We start from the raw sequence: 18,087 nt of genomic DNA, 5'->3' as shown, positions 1-18,087 counted from the left end.
GGGGTGTGTTTGTGCGTAGGCATGAGTGTGTGGGTATGTGCGTGTGTTTATTGGAATTTGTATGTAGGCGTGTGTGTTTGTGTCTGTATGTAGACATGAGTGTGTGTGCGTGTGTGTGTAGGTGTCTGTATGTATGCGTGTGTGTTTGTGTGTGTATGCAGGCATGAGTATGTGTGTGTGTGCAGGCATGAGTATGTGTGTGTGTGCAGGCATGAGTATGTGTGTGTGCATGCATTAGTATGTGTGTGTGTTTGCAGGTGTGTGCAGGTGTGTGTATGTATGCGTTTGCGTGTAGGATATGGGCGCAACCTGGAGACGGTTTTCGCTAGAAGAGCAGCATCGTGAGGCCGTTCGACGGTGGTGCTGCAGAGGGTGCTGGTGAGAAAATAAAATGATAGGACGCCAAAACAGTCAAATAAAAGCAATAAGCAATCGTGATTGCTCAAAAAAAAAAAAAAGCCTGAACAAAATCTGTATAAATTAAAAAGTTAGTGTGTGTTCGTAGCCTACCTCCTCGCCAGATGAAAACACTGTTCAAAATTTGCTTAAGGTTACCAGTATTAAAGGGTGTAACGTTACACGAATTCTGGAGTGTGTAGTATCATTGTTTCAAAAGCTAAAATTGTTGGAGGAACCTTGCAGTATGGTTTCAGTAGAATTCAAAGCGCATGCGTAAAGATCAGCATCGGTGCAAAGCTGGTAAACTCTTATTAGCGAAACAAACACCGGCCTTCGTGGCCGAGTGGTAAAAACTCTTACTTTGCGACCTGTCTCTGAGATTCGCGTTGTGCGTTCGCACACACTCAGGTTATTTTAACTCGAAGTGCAATAAAAACGTATTGTTTGTATATTAAAATAAATAAATAATTGGTGTACATTGGTTGTGGAAAAGCATGAACTTGATAAATATTGTGTAAGGAACGAAAGATTGAAAGCAAAAATTGTGAAGATGACAAAAAAACTAGGGATTTCTAGCTTGATTTTTTTTAAATCCTTAATCAATACAGAAAGAAATTATTTCTTTATCAGTTAATATATCTGGAAAATTTTAACCATCGAAAACTTAACTTGAAGTATAAGTCTAGTTACAATTAAAAATGAGTATCCGTTCAAGAAAGCCAGATGAAAGCTTAATTTTTGCTAAAGTGTGACCTTCCAAGCAATTCCTCTGCAAGTATACAGAAATTCTGGTACAACTTTACGCAGAAAACATGGTGTAACACCAGTTATACTTTACACCAGTTGTATCAGTTAAGTTACTTCAGAGCAGCGAAACCAGCTATGCTGCCACCGATTTTATGCAGTAAGATAAAACAATTTTTTTTACAGTGACAATCACAAGTACGAAATTTTAGTTACAGGTACATTGGTTCTGAGCGTCATGCACGTAGAAATCCTTTACCCAAAATGCGTTTTGTTTTGAATCACATGACTGTATGGAAACGTGGAAAAGAAGGAACCAGGACAGAGCCATAGACCGAAGCTGCCAAAAAAAAATTATTCTGAGCATCTAAGCAGTAAAACTCAGGGCCGGATCTAGGGGGGAGCAAGCCGGGACACTTGCCCCGGGCGGCAAATTCTAGGGGACGGCGAATTCACCCTATTTGTGTATTTTAAAAATGAAATTAGTTAGAAAATCTTGAATGAAGATAGGTAAGGGCAGCATTTTCAAGCTTTTGCCCTGATTCGGAAAAATCGCAGATCCGGCACTGATAAAATTAACTAGTTCTACTGCTAATAAATACATTTAAACACAGAATCCTTAATCCTTATAGTAAAGAGCCAATTGATAATCACTTATCATTAACATACGTTCATTTTTCTTGCTTTTCCTTTGTATATTTCTGCGTTAGAGTATTGGTAAAAACACTAAAACCAAAACACACAACTGATAATCTCAACGAGATAAATCTACCTCTTTTGCACACTTTATTTATTCATTTCTCTTGAATTAAAAACTGGAAAATAAATTTGAAATGCGAAGAAGAGAAAAATGAAATTATATAAAAAATACTTCACAAAAATGCTTTTCAGAAATTTGTTATGTCATAACATTCTCCATAACCCCAGTGCAAAAACAAATTATCTTCAATAAATAAAATTCACCCAAAATCAGTTGAATTTTGCATATCAAAATCTCGCTTATCTGCTATCTATTTAATTGCCTGGAAAATTCTCGGAATTGAAACGAAGCAAAAAATATGAAGGGGACAATTATTGCTCTTGCTTAAAAACCTCCTTCCCCCAAATTTAAAGTAAATGTTAAACAAAGAAAGAAAAATAACCTTCACTAAGAATATAGAACCCGTCATCAAAACACAACTGTTTATTCAGACGACACAATTGGATATCATCGGCGTCCTAAGGAAAATACGTAATTCCATCATTACTTTCTCTTTGAACTGGGGGAGAGAAAAAAAAGTTTTGACATGCAATAAACATGTTGCTTGAAAATTTATGTTTGAAAATGAGTAAACCTATTAAAATTCTGCTAGTTGAGTTGAGATTTCAAAATAAGTTTCTGGCAGCTGTGTTATTGAAAGAAATTTGCTTCTATGCTATTTCATGCGAAGTTTACATATTTCTAACTGGTTTCGAAAATGTAGGCTTTTATTCAGTGGGAAAATAGTTTCATCTTTGATAAAACATGCAAAATTATCTGTTTTCAGAGAGAATAGATTTCTTAAACAAAACACGTCTACCATATTCAATTAGAATATATATCAGGTTTATTCAGTAAATAACCGCCCATTAGCAAGGGCTAAAGCAGAAATACATGAAATTCACCGCCAGCTCAGTCATTTCCAGCCGAGGACTGCAGTTTCGTGCTTATTAGCACTCAACTCGGCTGGAAATGACTGAGCTGGCAGTGAATTTCATGTATTTCTGCTTTAGTCCTTGCTAATGGGCGGTAATTTACTGAATATACCTTGCCTTGCCTTCAGTCTTCGAGTTGAACCGAACCATTGCTTCGGTCACTCGTCTGGTCTGTGCTAATTCTATATTAGCTACCAGTTTGTTTGGCACTCTTGGCTTCCTTAAAAGGTTTTCCATCTCCAGCTCAGTCGCTTTCCTATGAGTGCTAATAAGCACGAAACTGCAGTCCTCGGCTGGAAATGACTGAGCTGGCGGTGAATTTCATGTATTTCTGCTTTAGCCTTTGCTACTGGGCGGAAATTTTGCCTTGCTTTCGATCTTCGAGTTGAACCGAACCATTGCTTCGGTCACTCGTCTGGTCTGTGCTAATTCTATATTAGCTACCAGTTTCTATTCTATTCAAGAGTCACAACTGACTTCAACTGTATTTATATCGAGGACTAAGTACCTTGTCTCCGCTACCAGTTTGTTTGGCACTCTTGGCTTCCTTAAGAGGTTTTCCATCTCCAGCTCTGTCGCTTTCCTATGAGTGCTAATGAGCACGAAACTGCAGTCCTCGGCTGGAAATGACTGAGCTGGCGGTGAATTTCATGTACATATCAGGTTTGTCGTAAGAGGCAAGAGAAGATCCAGGTCCGGTTTTGGAAGAGGTCGTTTTCAAAATATGACCCCCATATTGAAAGGAGGGATCACACGAGCAAAAAAAGAGGTCTGGCGTTCTCCCTAGATGATTTGTCAAAATTGATGTTCGCAAAACGCAGTCTCAGGGTATCTTTGGTCGCTTTCATGATCCAAAATACAACCCACCTCATGGATCCGCACATGCGGGGGTCTCTATAGGGGCAATTGTACTCCTGGCTTTCAGACACTAATGTATAAATATATTTGTGTTTCTTCCGTTTTAATATTTTACACTTTGAGTACGTGGGTGATTCTCCAAAAGTGGGAAAATGTGTGTTCCATTCTGTATATATATTTCTATTTTTTTTGCTTTATCTCTTATCGACACGTTTTTTTCGGGGGGGGGGGGGGGCTTTTATAACTCTTTAGCACGGTATTTACAATTTTTAACTATGCAAAATTTGTATTCTTTATTCCGTGAAAAATAAAATTTTTCACTAAAATGTCATTCCCATTGCAATGTCTCATAGATGTAATTTTCACTCCACAAAATCTAGATATAAACTGATTAGAGATTTCGGCACCATTTTTTACAATTAAATAAATAAATATATAATTTAAGAAAATTTGCCATGAAAAATATAAAAACAGTGTATAAACATCATTAAAAAGTGCTTGATAAGCATTGTCTTAAGGATTTTCAACCATCCATGCGGTTTTTTTTTTTTTTTTTTGTGTGTAAATTATTTACTTTTTTTTTCAAATAGAAGATTTGTCTCCAAAAATAGCAACACTTCTGGAAAAGAAGCATTTCAGCTTGGTCATTTAGATTTAAGTTGCCCGTTGATAATCTACATCCCCCCCCCCCCATAAATGTTCGAAAATGGTTGTCAACGTTGAGACAACCGTTTCAAAACACTGATGAAATGCTTAAACGTTCCGTGTGGTTCCTCGGTAATTAGATATGAAGTTAAGGGGTGCCTCATTGGACAACAAAAGTCTCACCCTCCTTAGCACTTTTAGAAAAGCAAAACACTTTTGGACAAATTTGTACTACAAGCGTATATCTACAGCTTGGTTACGACATTCCTAGACTGCAGTTTCGTCCTTTTTATGGATTCATCAGCCCGGAATAGTCAACAACTAAGCTAGTGGCAGATGTCCTCTCATTTAAACTGATATTACCTTCAAAATGGAAGATAAAATTAATTTAGCATACCAGTGGGAGTTCGCAAGTAATAGAGCGGTTCAACTCGTAAAATGAAAGTAAGAGTTATAAGTTATAAAGGTTTTACCTTCATATACTTGAGAGATTGTAGAATTAAGATACATCGGAGCTTCCCGACTTGTTTAATTTCTATCTTGGTGAAAACTGAAAAGCATCGTTTACTTCGCCGCCATGTTTGGCTCTTCATTTTACCTTCTAATGGCTTTTGTTGTTTTTGAATTACATGGCATATTTATTTGAAGGTTTATTTTACATTTTTTGGAACTTTTAATGTTGATTGATTTAAGATGGCGGATTATTTTACATTTTAATGGAACTTCTAATGCTATTCAATGGCTCGTTTTATTCTTTTGGCACAATATTTAAATGGCTTAATTTATTTATTTGATGAAAGTCCGTAGAGAGTGCCAGATTTGGCGCGTAATTTTTGGGGGAGTATATCAAAGTTATACCGATGAGTTATTTTACATTTAATGGAGCTTTTACTCCGTGTTTAATGGCTTGCTTTGTTTTAAAGTAACAGAAAAAGACTAAACAATGTAACGTCACGATAAATAGTTTCTCTGTAAATTTGACTAAACATGGCAGCAAACACTATGGTTGCCATGCATTTGTAAAATGTCGCCAGATAAGAAATACTTAGTTTCCAATCGTGATAAATCCATTACATTCATAATGTTCTCCCAGTACATTTTAGCCGGAGATAGATATCAAAATATTGCCGCACCTTTTCTTCCTCTCTCTCTCTTTATTATAATATCTCTTTATAAAATTGCAGAACTTTTGAAGTGAGGTAATTGGGTTATTCAGTTACCGTGAAGGATTAAAAAATATCCTACGTAGATCACAAACCGTCACTTCTTTAACTTTCAGGCTAATTCTGACAATGTCACATCTACCGTTACTCGCCAATAGTTTCGGACAAAAGCCACGGCGCTGAAGAACAATAAAGAAACAATATATTTATAAACATATACATTAATGAATTAAATCTGGTCACATCGAGTCTTATAACAGCCAGAGGTTTAATCCCTTAATGACGGGAAATGGGATTTTTTTTAATGCTTATACACCTGGATTTAATTCTGATATGAGATGGACGGCTTTTGTTTGACGCCCGTAATGACCGTTGCCACCAGGCGGAACGAAATCTAGGCGGCAACAATTAAGCAAAAACAGAAGGCTACAGAAGTTGCTGGAGTGAGATTTATTGCATTAAAATAAGGCTGAGATTATGTTACAATAAATGTTGTCACTAAGTTTGACATAGAGCACAAATTAATAGTCTACCAGTAAAACAAGTTACATTTACCATTAGAACCGTGCAACTTGTAGCTGTTGGTTGAGATTCTATAAAGTGAAAAAAAAAAAAAAAAAAAAAAAAGCAAAAATTGAAGAAGAAAGAAACCTCAATTCTGTTTCTCGCTTCTTCCCAAATTAGTTGCCTGGCAATTCTACGGATAACTGACTGACATTTTTGAAGCAAAACAATACGCACTGTGTAATATTCAACGCAAAATATACATTGTAAAAATAATATTTTCCCGTGGAATATTGTATTTTTTAAGCTGAATTCAATGGTATAGTTAAATTCCCAAAATACATTTTGGACGATTCAAGAAAAATTATAAAAGCATGGTAACTGACTGACATATATTTTTAAAATGTCAGTCAGTTACCATGTTTTTAATAAATATTTAAAAAAATCACCCAAAATCTATTTCGGAAATTCAATTCATTAAATTCAGCTTAAAAAGTACAATATTTCAGGGCAAAAGATCGTTTGCAAAACCATATATATTTTGCTTTGAATGTTACATAATTGTTGCTTCAAAAATGTCAGTCCCCGTTCACCGTCAAACCCGTGGAATTGCCCTGCTACATTTGAATACTTTTGTTCTATAATTGAAACCGATATTTTTATGATTTTATTTTCAGAGTTTTCAGAGCGCTATGATATCAATCAACCACGTCCGGTTTTGGAAGAACTCTTCCCCCAACAATCGCATAAAGCTACCTTCTATCTAAGAATCCCGAATTCACTTCAAAGCAAACTGATCCTTTTGGAATGCTGGTTAGTGGCATAGGTAGGAGTCTGTTTTGGAGAAGGCAGAGGTTCTAACCTCAAAAAGACTACCTCATTAAATTTTTTTCATTAAAGTGTTAATTAACGAGACTTCATTATAAATTCTGCTGAATATTAATAACTGCTTATTACTTACTATAAAATACCAATTACACTCCTATTTGTGATTCTGGGTTTTTTTTTTTGAGCAATCACGATTGCTTATTGCTTTCATTTGACTGTTTATGGCGTGCTATCATTTTATTTTCCCACTAGCACCCTCTGCAGCACCACCGTCGACCGGGTCCTCACGATGCTGCTCTTATAGCGAAAGCAGTCTCCAGTTGCATCCATGTCCTACACACACGCACGCACACACACGCACGCACAAACACACACACACACAAATGCATACATACACAAACACATATACACACGCATACATACAGATACCTACACATACACACACAAAAACATACACACATTCATACACACAATTACCCACACACTTATGCCAGCACACAGACACAAACACACACGCCTACATATACACATACTCGTGATTGCGAAAAACGTAATTGGAATTCAAGATGTCAAAATTCAAATTAATTTTTTTTTTTAGGGATAATCTAGAAAATTATGAATGAGTGATATCATTAAAATATTTTATTAATTAGGATTGAGAGGCAGCAATACTGAAGTATTTTTACCTACAATAGTGTTACTAATTCACTTAAATTTACACAGAAAAACTTTTTAAGGATCAAACAATTGTCTCTTATTTTTCGAAATTTGTTCAGTTATTTATAAATCAGAGACTGATTTCACTGCTCCTTAAATTGGTCCTAACTCGTTAAATGTTGACATTTTGCTTCCGGCTGCTGCCATGGATATTTTTGATATCGACGTCAAAAATCGTAAGGCAAGTTTTGGTAATGTTGTGGAAAAGAAGATTCTGGTGCCCTCCCAAAGGTTTTCAAAATTGAAGCCAATTTTAAACTTTCTTTGGTGATTTTAAGTGGGTCAAAAGTTTCTCCCGGAATCTATTCTAAACTGAAATTTTTCAAAAGCTATTTTAGGCCTTCGTTGCAACGTTAGGAAAAGGGTTGGAGCTTGGAAGATGTCTCCAAAAACTGTTTGATATTGAAGATTAAAAAACGCAAATTAAGGTTGGATGTAGAAACGTTGGGGGGGGGGGGGGTCCTTATTCAAGGCCTAAAATACACTTTTAGGCTATGTTTCGAGACGTTAGAAAGAACATGGTTTTTCCAAACTTTTCATGCTTTGACCCCCTGAAAGAATTTTACCTAGGCCACGGACCCTGCTCGCAAAGCTACCATAAAGTCTTTAACATAAATATCTTTATTTATTTACTTTTCTTTGTTAATGGATAATTATCATTAAGTTAAGCAACTTGAACAGTTCAAAGTTGGAGGGTTTAAAGTTGATCATTTCCAAACTGAATTGATAAGTAGCATTGATTTCATAGGGGAGTTCATAGGATACGAAACACTTTCGAATTATCCTGTCCATAAAATCGTGGTTTTTCATGATACAATAAAATTGTGCTTTCGTGCTCATTTACCCGTGAGATGCAGGGGTGTCCTCCTGGGGGGGGGGGAGGGGGGATCATGGCGCAGGTAGCGCCATGGAAATTTTTAGGGGGTTTGCTTTGAGGGGTATCTTTTCCATTTTTGGGGGGCTCTTGCTTTTGGGGGGGGGGGTCTTTGCGATATTGAGGGGTGTGAGCCCTTTCCTTTAGGGGGGCACCCCTGGTGAGACGATCCCGAAAGGGTCGTCCACGAATGATGACACACTTTGAAGGGGAGGAAGGAGGCAGCAAGAAATGCGACATTACACATTTTGATTGAAATAAAATTATTTTTTTCAAAACAATAATTATGCAGTATAGCAGGACGTGTGACAAGGAGGGAAATGGGGGAGGGTGATTCCTTCTAACAAATGGGGAAGCGAATATTTAAAAAAAATGTGACATTTATGGATAGCTTTTAACATGTCCTCGAGGGGGAGGTGGTTGGATGTCCACATCCATTACAAGCGATACGAAAACATTTTTTTTATAGCTTCATCCTTGACAAACAGTGAAAGCTCATTTTTCATACGAAGAAAAATTGTTTTTCATTCCCATATTAAAGCAACAACTAAAAATCGAAATTAAATAATAATGAAAAAAAAAGTTGAGATTTTTAATTACACAACCACGTAAAAGAAATAGTCTACTTGCGTATTGACCTGACTTGAGTGGGACGTAATTCTCATTAAAAGTTTTATCTGACTGCATAAAAACGCTAATTGAAGTCCTTGAGAAACAGTGGGGAATGAGAGAGAGAGAGAGAGCAACCTTCGTCAAAGCCAAAAGGAAACATTAATTTGCAGTTCAGCATCGCTCATAATTGCTGACGAACTGTTACCTGTTATTACTCGAATTTCTTCGCTGATCTTTGAGGAACCGGTCTGTTGCAAATTGGACGGCTGGTTGGATATGATGGGAAGTAAGACGGATTTATGATTCCCTAATTCACTTTTAATTTGAATTCGATGTTTCCCTTTTAACCGTCGTGGCTAAAAGCTTTCGCAGATGGGCAGAAAAATTAGACCTCGAAGTTGCAAAACAGGTTCAAATTGCTGCAATCTTTTTTTTATTGTGCTTTACGCAACTTGATTTTAAAACTCTTTCGGGCTATCACAATGATATGGTCGAGGGAGGAGGAGTACCTCTACTTTTGAAATTTCTCACTATCGTCCCTCTAGTTTTTAAAATTTTAATACAGGCGTTCTCTCACTTTTTCATTTTATTATCTTACGCTCGTATCACAAAACGTTCCTCCACCTTTTTCCCCAGGACTATATTACAGGGTCATTGCCTTTTCAAAGAGGAGGGGGGAAATGTGTAAATAGCTTACTGCTATTGATGAGCCATGGCTACCTGCGATCGATGGTCAAAATAATAAATGAAAAAAAAAAATCAGGTTTACTAATGAAATATTTAAATCACTACAAATCCTCATATAAATAATAGCCCATGATCGAGTAACCCACGGGTTTCAACAATTAAACTCGCGCCACTGCATGATAATTTGATATGTTTCGGTAATGCAAGGAAAAGCTTTGTGTCAAGGCTGAACTCGATCCGGCAACTTAACTGTTTTACTGGTAATACTGTGTCATTTCAGGAGAATAAAGAAACGTAAAAGTGATCAACTATGAACGCTATCTACCTAAGTTTAGGGTTAATCTGCTGGAGTTAGGGCAAAATTTTCAATTATCAAAATATCACCAAACATGCAAGTGCTTCGTTAAAATGAAGAAGAGAAGCAATTTTCACCCGTCATACTTGACGAGCGACTTTTTAGTGCCTTCAAATGACTCAATTTGACAAACTTTCGGCCAATCTACCATGAGACAAATGTCTAATAGCTTACATTCCCCCTTCAAAAGCAAAACTATGCTCACACTACCTCTTAAAAATATAAAAATACTAACACACAGACCATTGGAAGAAACTTGAAATTGTCCTGCATTTTACAAGAATGTACTTATTTGGTGGTTTATTCTGTTGCATTTTACAAAAATTAAATCGGAAAAATCATCTTAGAAAGTTTCGTTTTCGACAACAAAATAAAGTTGCAATGTGTTTTTCACTAGAAGTAAGAGATTATGGTTAGATCTTTCTTTTTTTAATACTTTGACAAACCATAAAATTCGATCAAATTAGAAAAGAAATATTGTTACAAAAAAAAAAAAAAAAACCACACACACACACACAATATTTAGAATTCAAAAGGATATTCAAATCCACTGATAAGTAAAATTAGTTTAGTGCACATTTATTTGCAGGTATATGACTAGAAGAAAATTTCATGCTACTGCCAGCAGCTTTAACTTCTCACCCGGCATATTCGGATAATCCCCAGCAACTGATTTTTTGATATTTTAGCCTACTTTTTTGGCTAGTTCCAAAAAATAAAGTTTTAAAAAAATGAACAAAAAGATAAAAAGGTCTCATATTCCATAAAAATATGGATACAAATATCAGTAAATAAAAAATATATTATCAAAGAGGATATGGGGAAGAAAAATTTGAAAGTAAATTAGTCTTATAACTCGAGTATATGAATCAGAATTTCTAATAATCCCTTAGGAAAATACTTACCAACTACAGCATAATAGCAGGACAAGAACTTTCGAACAAATATGGCTTATTGGGCTTTCTTAATAATTTTAATTTTCTTTTAGCTGCAATTCTCCTTTGCAAAACCAAAAAGTTTTTTTATTTCTGTTCATCGATTTGCAAATTCTTAAATTAATTTACTTAATAACAATAAACTTTGTAAAATTAAGTAGCTACAAAAAGGTGTAAATTAGGCTGATGAAGAAAGAAGGGGAAACACCTGATTATCCATTATTAGATTTTTGAAATGACAAGGTCTTTTCGCTATATAAGAAATGTTGGTTTTCAGGGAGCAAATATTTTTTTATTTTTAACTTTCACAAGGACCAGTACTTTTCAATGTGGATCAAACAGGATCTAACATTCTGGTGATTATTTTTCCAGACATTTTCCTTAAATGTGGTCCTTGCAGGAGATTCGCAACCTTGAATTTCTTGGGGAAAATTCTGTGGCACAACACGTTTTTTACTTTTATTTTTAAACTTAAGAGCAAAGTTTCCCAACATTGTAAAAAATAAATACTTTTCTGGAATGAGACATAGATTTATTTTTATTTTCAAAATGAAACATTCATCTTGGCTTAAAAGAATTTTTTTTTAGTTTGTTCAAAACACCTATGAAGTAAAATGCCCCAAAGATTTTTTTCACATTCTTCTGAGGAATTAGAATTTTCTCCTTCAGTTTTCACCAAAAGCCTTTGACTTTTGTTTTCACCAAAAGCCAAAAACTTTGGATAAATAATTTCAAGTCAAAAGTTAAATACGTGTGGAAACGCAAAACAAAGTTAACTAATACTACTACATGATTTTTTTTCACACAATTCTACTAAAAACAAAGTTCATACTTGGTTAGAATTTAAAAGTTACTAAATTTCAGAACATTCTTGTAGATTTATTGGAAGTACTGCAATTAAATCTTAAGAACTGAAACAAAGTAGTGGTAGAAGAGTCACTTCCCTCCACTTAAACTGAAATTTAGCACAACTTCAATAAGTCCAAACACTTTTACAAACTCTAAAGCAAATACAGTATAGAGATGTCAAGAGAGTGAATTTAACCCACATTAGTTTCCTAAGAAAACTGTACAATAAATGTTAGTTAACTATACCAACAAACCTTATATTTTATACAGAAGATGTTTTTGCTTTACATAGTATCAAATTATTTTATCTACACATATACAAAGCAAAAAAAAAAGTGTTACTGACAGCAGCTTATATTTAAAGGTTTTCAACCAGCAAGTATTGTCTTGGCTTACGTTTGACGAGCAAGACCGGTAGTGACCGGTTAGTTAATCACGTGACAGCAAATGATCACGTGCTCCAATCAACCAATCAACGCTTAGAATGGTAATTGGTGCGATAACCGGTTGATCATAGAATGCTGCGGTTAGTAACCGGTTACTCACCGGTCGACCAGTGAGTTTCGTCGAATGCAAGGCTGGATGACTCCTCCAAAGCACACGCATAAAATTTTAATTTACATTTAAGGCACAAAACTTTTCTTTTTCACTTGGAAAAATGCGTAAAATCGAGTATTGACTATTCAGATTAACGGAAAATATGGATGATTGAACAATTTAAAAAAATTCTACTTCAGGTAACTTCCTTTCACTTTTTCCAAGTTTAAGAATAGCAGATATACAAGCACATCTTATGAAGTGCTTAGAGACATTTTTTGAATGTATAAGTTTTTAAATAATTTCAAACAGAAGTATACAAATAAATTATTCTTGGAAAAAGTGGAGAAAATGGCATTTTTGGTAGATTCAATTAATTGGACATTCAAGATAACCGGCACTCCACTGTACTACAAAAAAAAGGTCTGGTAAAATGACTCGAAGAAAATTAGGCTTAATCAAAAAGTAAATTTATCAGCTAGAAATTTTATTCACGGAATTATCACAGTCAACTTCAATGCTCAAAGAGCAGTTATCACAATCAATTAATATAATATCTGGAGATACATCTGTTTCCAGCAAGATGTATTTACCACCACATCTACATAGTTTTTCATACAGTCTAGATTCAGAATTCCAAGTGAGATCCGAAAGATTAAGTTCTTGATCAATCGCGTGACTAAATCTTATTTCCTTAGCTCTTAATTCAGCATCATACATCTTGCGACTCTCTGCATTACCAAGAACTTTCCAAGCTTCATCCAGAAGGCAGAACAACTCTTTATTGCCATTTTTGTCAGGATGATGTAGGCGGATGAGTTTGAAATAATTCTGCTTTAGCTCTTCATATGTTGATGAAGCAGAACAACCAAGAATAGTATAATAATCAGACATTCCTAAAAGCAAAGAAAAAAAATTCTTAATGACTGTTTTCAATTGGCATAACATAAAATATGTAACTTATATACAATTCAGCCTTTATGTAAAAACATTTGCTTCTCGTAATAAGACCATAATAAAATACACACATTACATGAAATTAGAGGAAAATAACGTGATTAAGTTGGTAAAATTTACCATTTAGGGAACGAAACGATAATCATTGAACGAAAATGCCTAGCATGCACATTACTAGGAGGGAAAACACAATCAGAATCGTAAAACTTAAAATTAATTAAAATGTGAATTGAATTTCAATACAGGGGTTACAAACAAATGGTGTTCCTGACATGGTTCAATCACAAATTAGATAACAGGACCCAAAATGCTCAGAAGTGAATCAAAATTAAACTGTTATCCTTTGAAGTTGATTAAATATTGTACATGTGCTATTGCTTTTCTCTTACGTCTCTTTTGCAGTCTGATATACCTCACCTGACAGAGATGTCCCTCTGAAGGAAATTTTGTACATGGGTAGCAAAACAACAAAACATATTAAATAGTTTTAACAGTCAATTTAAAAACAAGCTGCAGTTTACAAACAAAATCACATTATGATATCAGGTCAAAGAGGCTGTGGTGACCTGATGGGTAAAGCGTCAGACTCGTAATGAGAGGGTTTAGGGTTTAATACCAGCCAGTTGAAGGTCCTCCATGTTAGTTACTAATGTCTGAGGCATGTTAAATATGTTGTGGTCACTAAGTCCTCCTAGTTCTCATTCCAAATCAATACTTCTGGGGTGCTGGACAAGGGATTGCTCGGTGCCTGGTCTGAAAAAAAAGAAATCCGAGTTGTCTTCAGTGCCCCATCCAACCGGTTAAACCACATATAGTGGTAGGTACGAAGGAGCCTGGAGTGTAATGTGTGAACGCATCAGGTCAAAAAGTCGTTGTCGTTAGAAAATCCACAAAACCTTTTAGAACAATTAAAAAAGCAATTCTCCAGTATTAGCAATAGTGAAGTTGCTAAAAACAAATTGTGCTAATTCTTGAAAATGTAACAGTACATGTTGGTCAATTTTAATTATATTGATCTTTAAACTTTGGTTTTTGATTCTAATCACAAAACAATTGTTTGGTACAAATGTTGGATAATATTCAACATTAAAATTGTAATAGAAATTGTTTTTGTAATGTGGGGACCCTGGGACCGTGGCAGGTTGGTTCACTTCACAAAGTTCTCTTAAAATATTAATGGGGGAAAATGTAATGAATTGAAAACATTTTTAAGATGATGAAAAATATTTAATGTAACTCGAGGTAGAAAATAAAACTACTAATTGAATTTTATGATGAGATTAAAAAAAAGAAGACAAGTAGAGAGCCAGACCAATGTGCCCTGACTCCCCCTAAACTTGTGCAGTCAAAATTCTTCTGAAAGTCTAAGTTTTTTTTAAGTATAAGTTGTAATCCCCTTTAAAGGACTACTTTTATTCCTTTTTTTCCTGTGCAGGCTGGTCAAGCATTTTGGTAAAGAAAGAGCGGTATTGAAACAGTTGCCAAATGCAGAGTTCGTAACGTTTTGTTGAGTCCATAACCAAATTTAGAAAATTAATGAAAAATACCAAATTTAAATTTTTAAAAAACTTTTTTTTTGAATAATGTAACAACATACGTGAAATTGGAAAATATTCGATTTAGTGATATAAAATGCATAAATAAAAATTTTAACAAAATTTTTATTCTAATTGTTGTTACGGACTCTACAATCACCATTTTCACAACTTATAATTTTTTAATGAATGCACTTTTTGATTAAAATTATTATATGTATTAGAGGTAATCCTTTACTTTATTTTTCCCAAGCACCAGTTTTGGCTTGAAATTCAGTTCAAGTCACTATTGAAGAAAAATTCAATGTAGAGTCCGTAACGATGAAAGTTGTATTTTTGATGTTTTGGTTGCGATTACATGGATTTAATGAAGTAAATAAAGAAAAAAATATGACATGCATGTCCTTTGAAATGTGCTTTTTCAATATATATAAAAATTTTAACCTTTTAACAAGTTTTATTACGGACACCCCTATGTCACATATACCGTGAAATGCCCCCCTTTTTTTTGGAGCAGTTTTCTTTCAAGTGGGCATAGTAAAATTACCAGTTTACAAATCAGCTACTGCCGAAAATAAAACATAAGAAAGGTTTAAAATAATGGTAAATGCAAACACATTGATATCCAACTGATGAAATTACACAGGAATTGTGCAAAAGGGAATGTGACTGAAATTCAAAATGCTTTCAAAAAAGGGACAGAATTGTAAAAAGATTTTAAAAAAAAAAAAACAGCTTATAAGTAGGTAGCTATGTGCCTAAAGAGAACTTAACACTTTTTGGTTCAAGTTTTACCAAATTGTTTTTTTTTTTATTAGACACAAAAAGAAACTCCCTATGCACCACACAGTATCACATAGGGTCCGAAGGTAAGAGGCACAACAGTACAAAATACACAAAATAAAATGAGCACAACATACAAACAATTAACAACGAATAGAGAAGAATAAAAAACACACACACACACATACAAAAAGGTCAAACAACTGAATAAATAAAACGTTTAAAAAGAGAAAAAGTCTCGACAATCTGAACCAGAGCAGAAGGAACAAGAGGCCTAGAAACGGACAACTTCCTCAGCTCCCGCATAAGAATTTCTCTCTGGGGGTTAAAACGATTGCAACGAAACAACAAGTGTTCTGGATTTTCAATATCCTGTCCACAATCACACACGTTACTAGTAGAAATATTAAATTTATACAAGTACTCTTTGAAATTACCATGCCCAGTAAGAAACTGAGTGACAAAAAAATCAGTTTTGAGATGTTGCCGTTTCAATCTAAAAAAAATAGTGGGAAGGAAGCGCTTGGTCCATTTTCCCTTATTTGAAGACAGATACTCTGAATTCCAATCCTTAGTGGCTTTCTTAGAGCAGAACAGTTTCCAGAACAAGGGAGGATTAGGTACATCTAAGGAAAAAGGTAAACGAGTAGCCTCTTTTGCTAAAGCATCAGCTCTTTCATTTCCTCGAATTCCTGAGTGGCCTCGCACATGGGTAAAATCGACACAAATATCGTGTGAATTAATATTGCTTATAATGCTTTGAACTTCCACATTGAACTTTTCAAAACTTCTGACATTCAAAAGAGAAAAAAGAGAGGAAAGAGAGTCACTGCAAATCAGTACTTTAGCTCCAAGAAAATTCGAGACGTGTTTCACTGCGAGATTTAAGCACAAGAGCTCGGCTTGGAAAACGGAACAGTTGTCACTGATACGGAACTGATGAATGGAGAACTCAATCTCATGCTGATACAAAACAAATGCTAGTCCGACTCTCTCATTGATCTTACTGCCGTCTGTGAAGCAAACAAAATCATAGTTGTTCAAATTAGTGGCATTGAAATCTACAAGTGAAATAGGAACTCTTTTAGAGAGATGAGGAAGATCGGAGGGAGAGAGAGTACCATTTAAGTGAACTGTTAGATTTTTAATTTAAACTTTCACAAAAAGTGAAAGAATCACTTAATTTGAAAAAAAAAATCATTAAAAATACGTTTTTGCATCATGCAGTATCAATCCTTTTTCGATGTAAACATTGCATCACGTTGTGACGTCATTTGTGTGATCGGTTGCAATAACTCAGTCAAGTGAATGAACTTTTGGGTGAACCGAGTCACCAGTTCATTGTATCTTATAACCGTGAGAAGTTTTTTTGATTGAGTTACTTTTTGATTGGCAACATATCTTTAACTTTCTTGCATTGGCAACACATCTTGTATTTTGCATATCCTTAATTTGAAAGCCATGTGAAGACCTTTAAATACTTCGAGCGATCTTTTTCGCTCTCTCTCTCACCTCACATAGCCACAAGTGTTGTACGTGATTTCGTGATGTCTGCCAGTGCTCTTTACTCCTGGCAGGGCGTAATACAACGTGATGTCAATTTTAAAGTTATAAAACGCCTTTAGGCCTATTTTTGTGTATTACGGTAATGCCTTATATTCCTTGGAATCAGCATGTTCGTAAAATTAATGTTTCGTTGTATATTAGCGGCTAATATTTGTCTATTTTTCTAAATGTTTTTTAAATATCAATGAAGATGTTGTTCGTCAACTTAAGAAATCCTTTGAGGATAATAAATACAGATTTTCCATGAGGAAAAATGCTTCACGTGTTTTTCTTTTTCTCCAACTTTAGGCTGTGGACATTTTCTTTGCAAATTCACTTCTACTAGCAGTGTAGTAAGTCTAAATTTCACTACACTTAATGCTCACAATATCCCGAACGGAGCGGAGATAAGCATCTCGAGCAAGCATTGTGTTGCAAATGACTATGTCCAAAGGAGGCGCACCGGCCAGAGCAAAAATGGCTTCGTAACTCACCGTTCAGTAAGTTTGGACGATTCTCAAAAGGACTCTTCTCTGCAGTTTTCTGATTTCTTTGCGATTTATTTTCTTTTTTAAGCTGTGCCCCCAGATGCATGAGGTATAAGAGATAACCGGCAGTAGCCTTTGATTATAAATGAGTTTCGCAGTATCCATGGTAATTCCATAGTTGTTTCGCACCAAATTGTTTGAACTTAAAAATTTTATTTGGCGGCCTTCTGCAGCAGACTGGCACCCACCCCATGGGTGATTTGGCACAGCTGGCATTCCTGAATGGCGAAAATATACACAAAAATCAGCAACTACAGCCTAAACACAATATAAACTGATTAGAGGACATGTTGTAAAGAAGCATAAATTTTCCTGAAACATTAAGATCTTGGAACAGA

At 35.1% G+C, this 18,087-nt stretch overlaps 1 protein-coding gene across 1 annotated transcript; it reads right to left on the bottom strand.

The window, feature by feature from the left end:
- Nucleotides 1-12,855: 12,855 nt before the first annotated feature.
- Nucleotides 12,856-17,795, bottom strand: LOC129226953 (dnaJ homolog subfamily C member 24-like). The gene is made up of 2 exons (XM_054861582.1): nt 17,696-17,795; nt 12,856-13,277 (listed from the first exon to the last, which is right to left on the bottom strand). Exons 1-2 carry the CDS (start codon nt 17,793-17,795, stop codon nt 12,856-12,858), a joined length of 522 nt encoding a protein of 173 aa, XP_054717557.1.
- Between the last annotated feature and the right edge of the window lie 292 nt (nt 17,796-18,087).

The sequence above is a fragment of the Uloborus diversus genome, chromosome 7 (assembly GCF_026930045.1).
Source record: "Uloborus diversus isolate 005 chromosome 7, Udiv.v.3.1, whole genome shotgun sequence".
In the NCBI taxonomy this organism is placed as follows: Eukaryota; Metazoa; Arthropoda; class Arachnida; order Araneae; family Uloboridae; genus Uloborus; species Uloborus diversus.
The sequence above is the reverse complement of the archived record's forward strand: the minus strand, read 5'-3'. Positions and strand labels throughout refer to the sequence as shown.

Bases quoted from the DNA above. Each gene is read 5' to 3' on its own strand.
- LOC129226953 (XM_054861582.1), bottom strand. From the start codon at position 17,795: ATGCATCTGGGGGCACAGCTTAAAAAAGAAAATAAATCGCAAAGAAAT. The intron at 13,278-17,695 runs GTGAGTTACGAA...CTTTGCTTTTAG, and splicing joins TCGTCCAAACTTACTGAACG to GAATGTCTGATTATTATACT.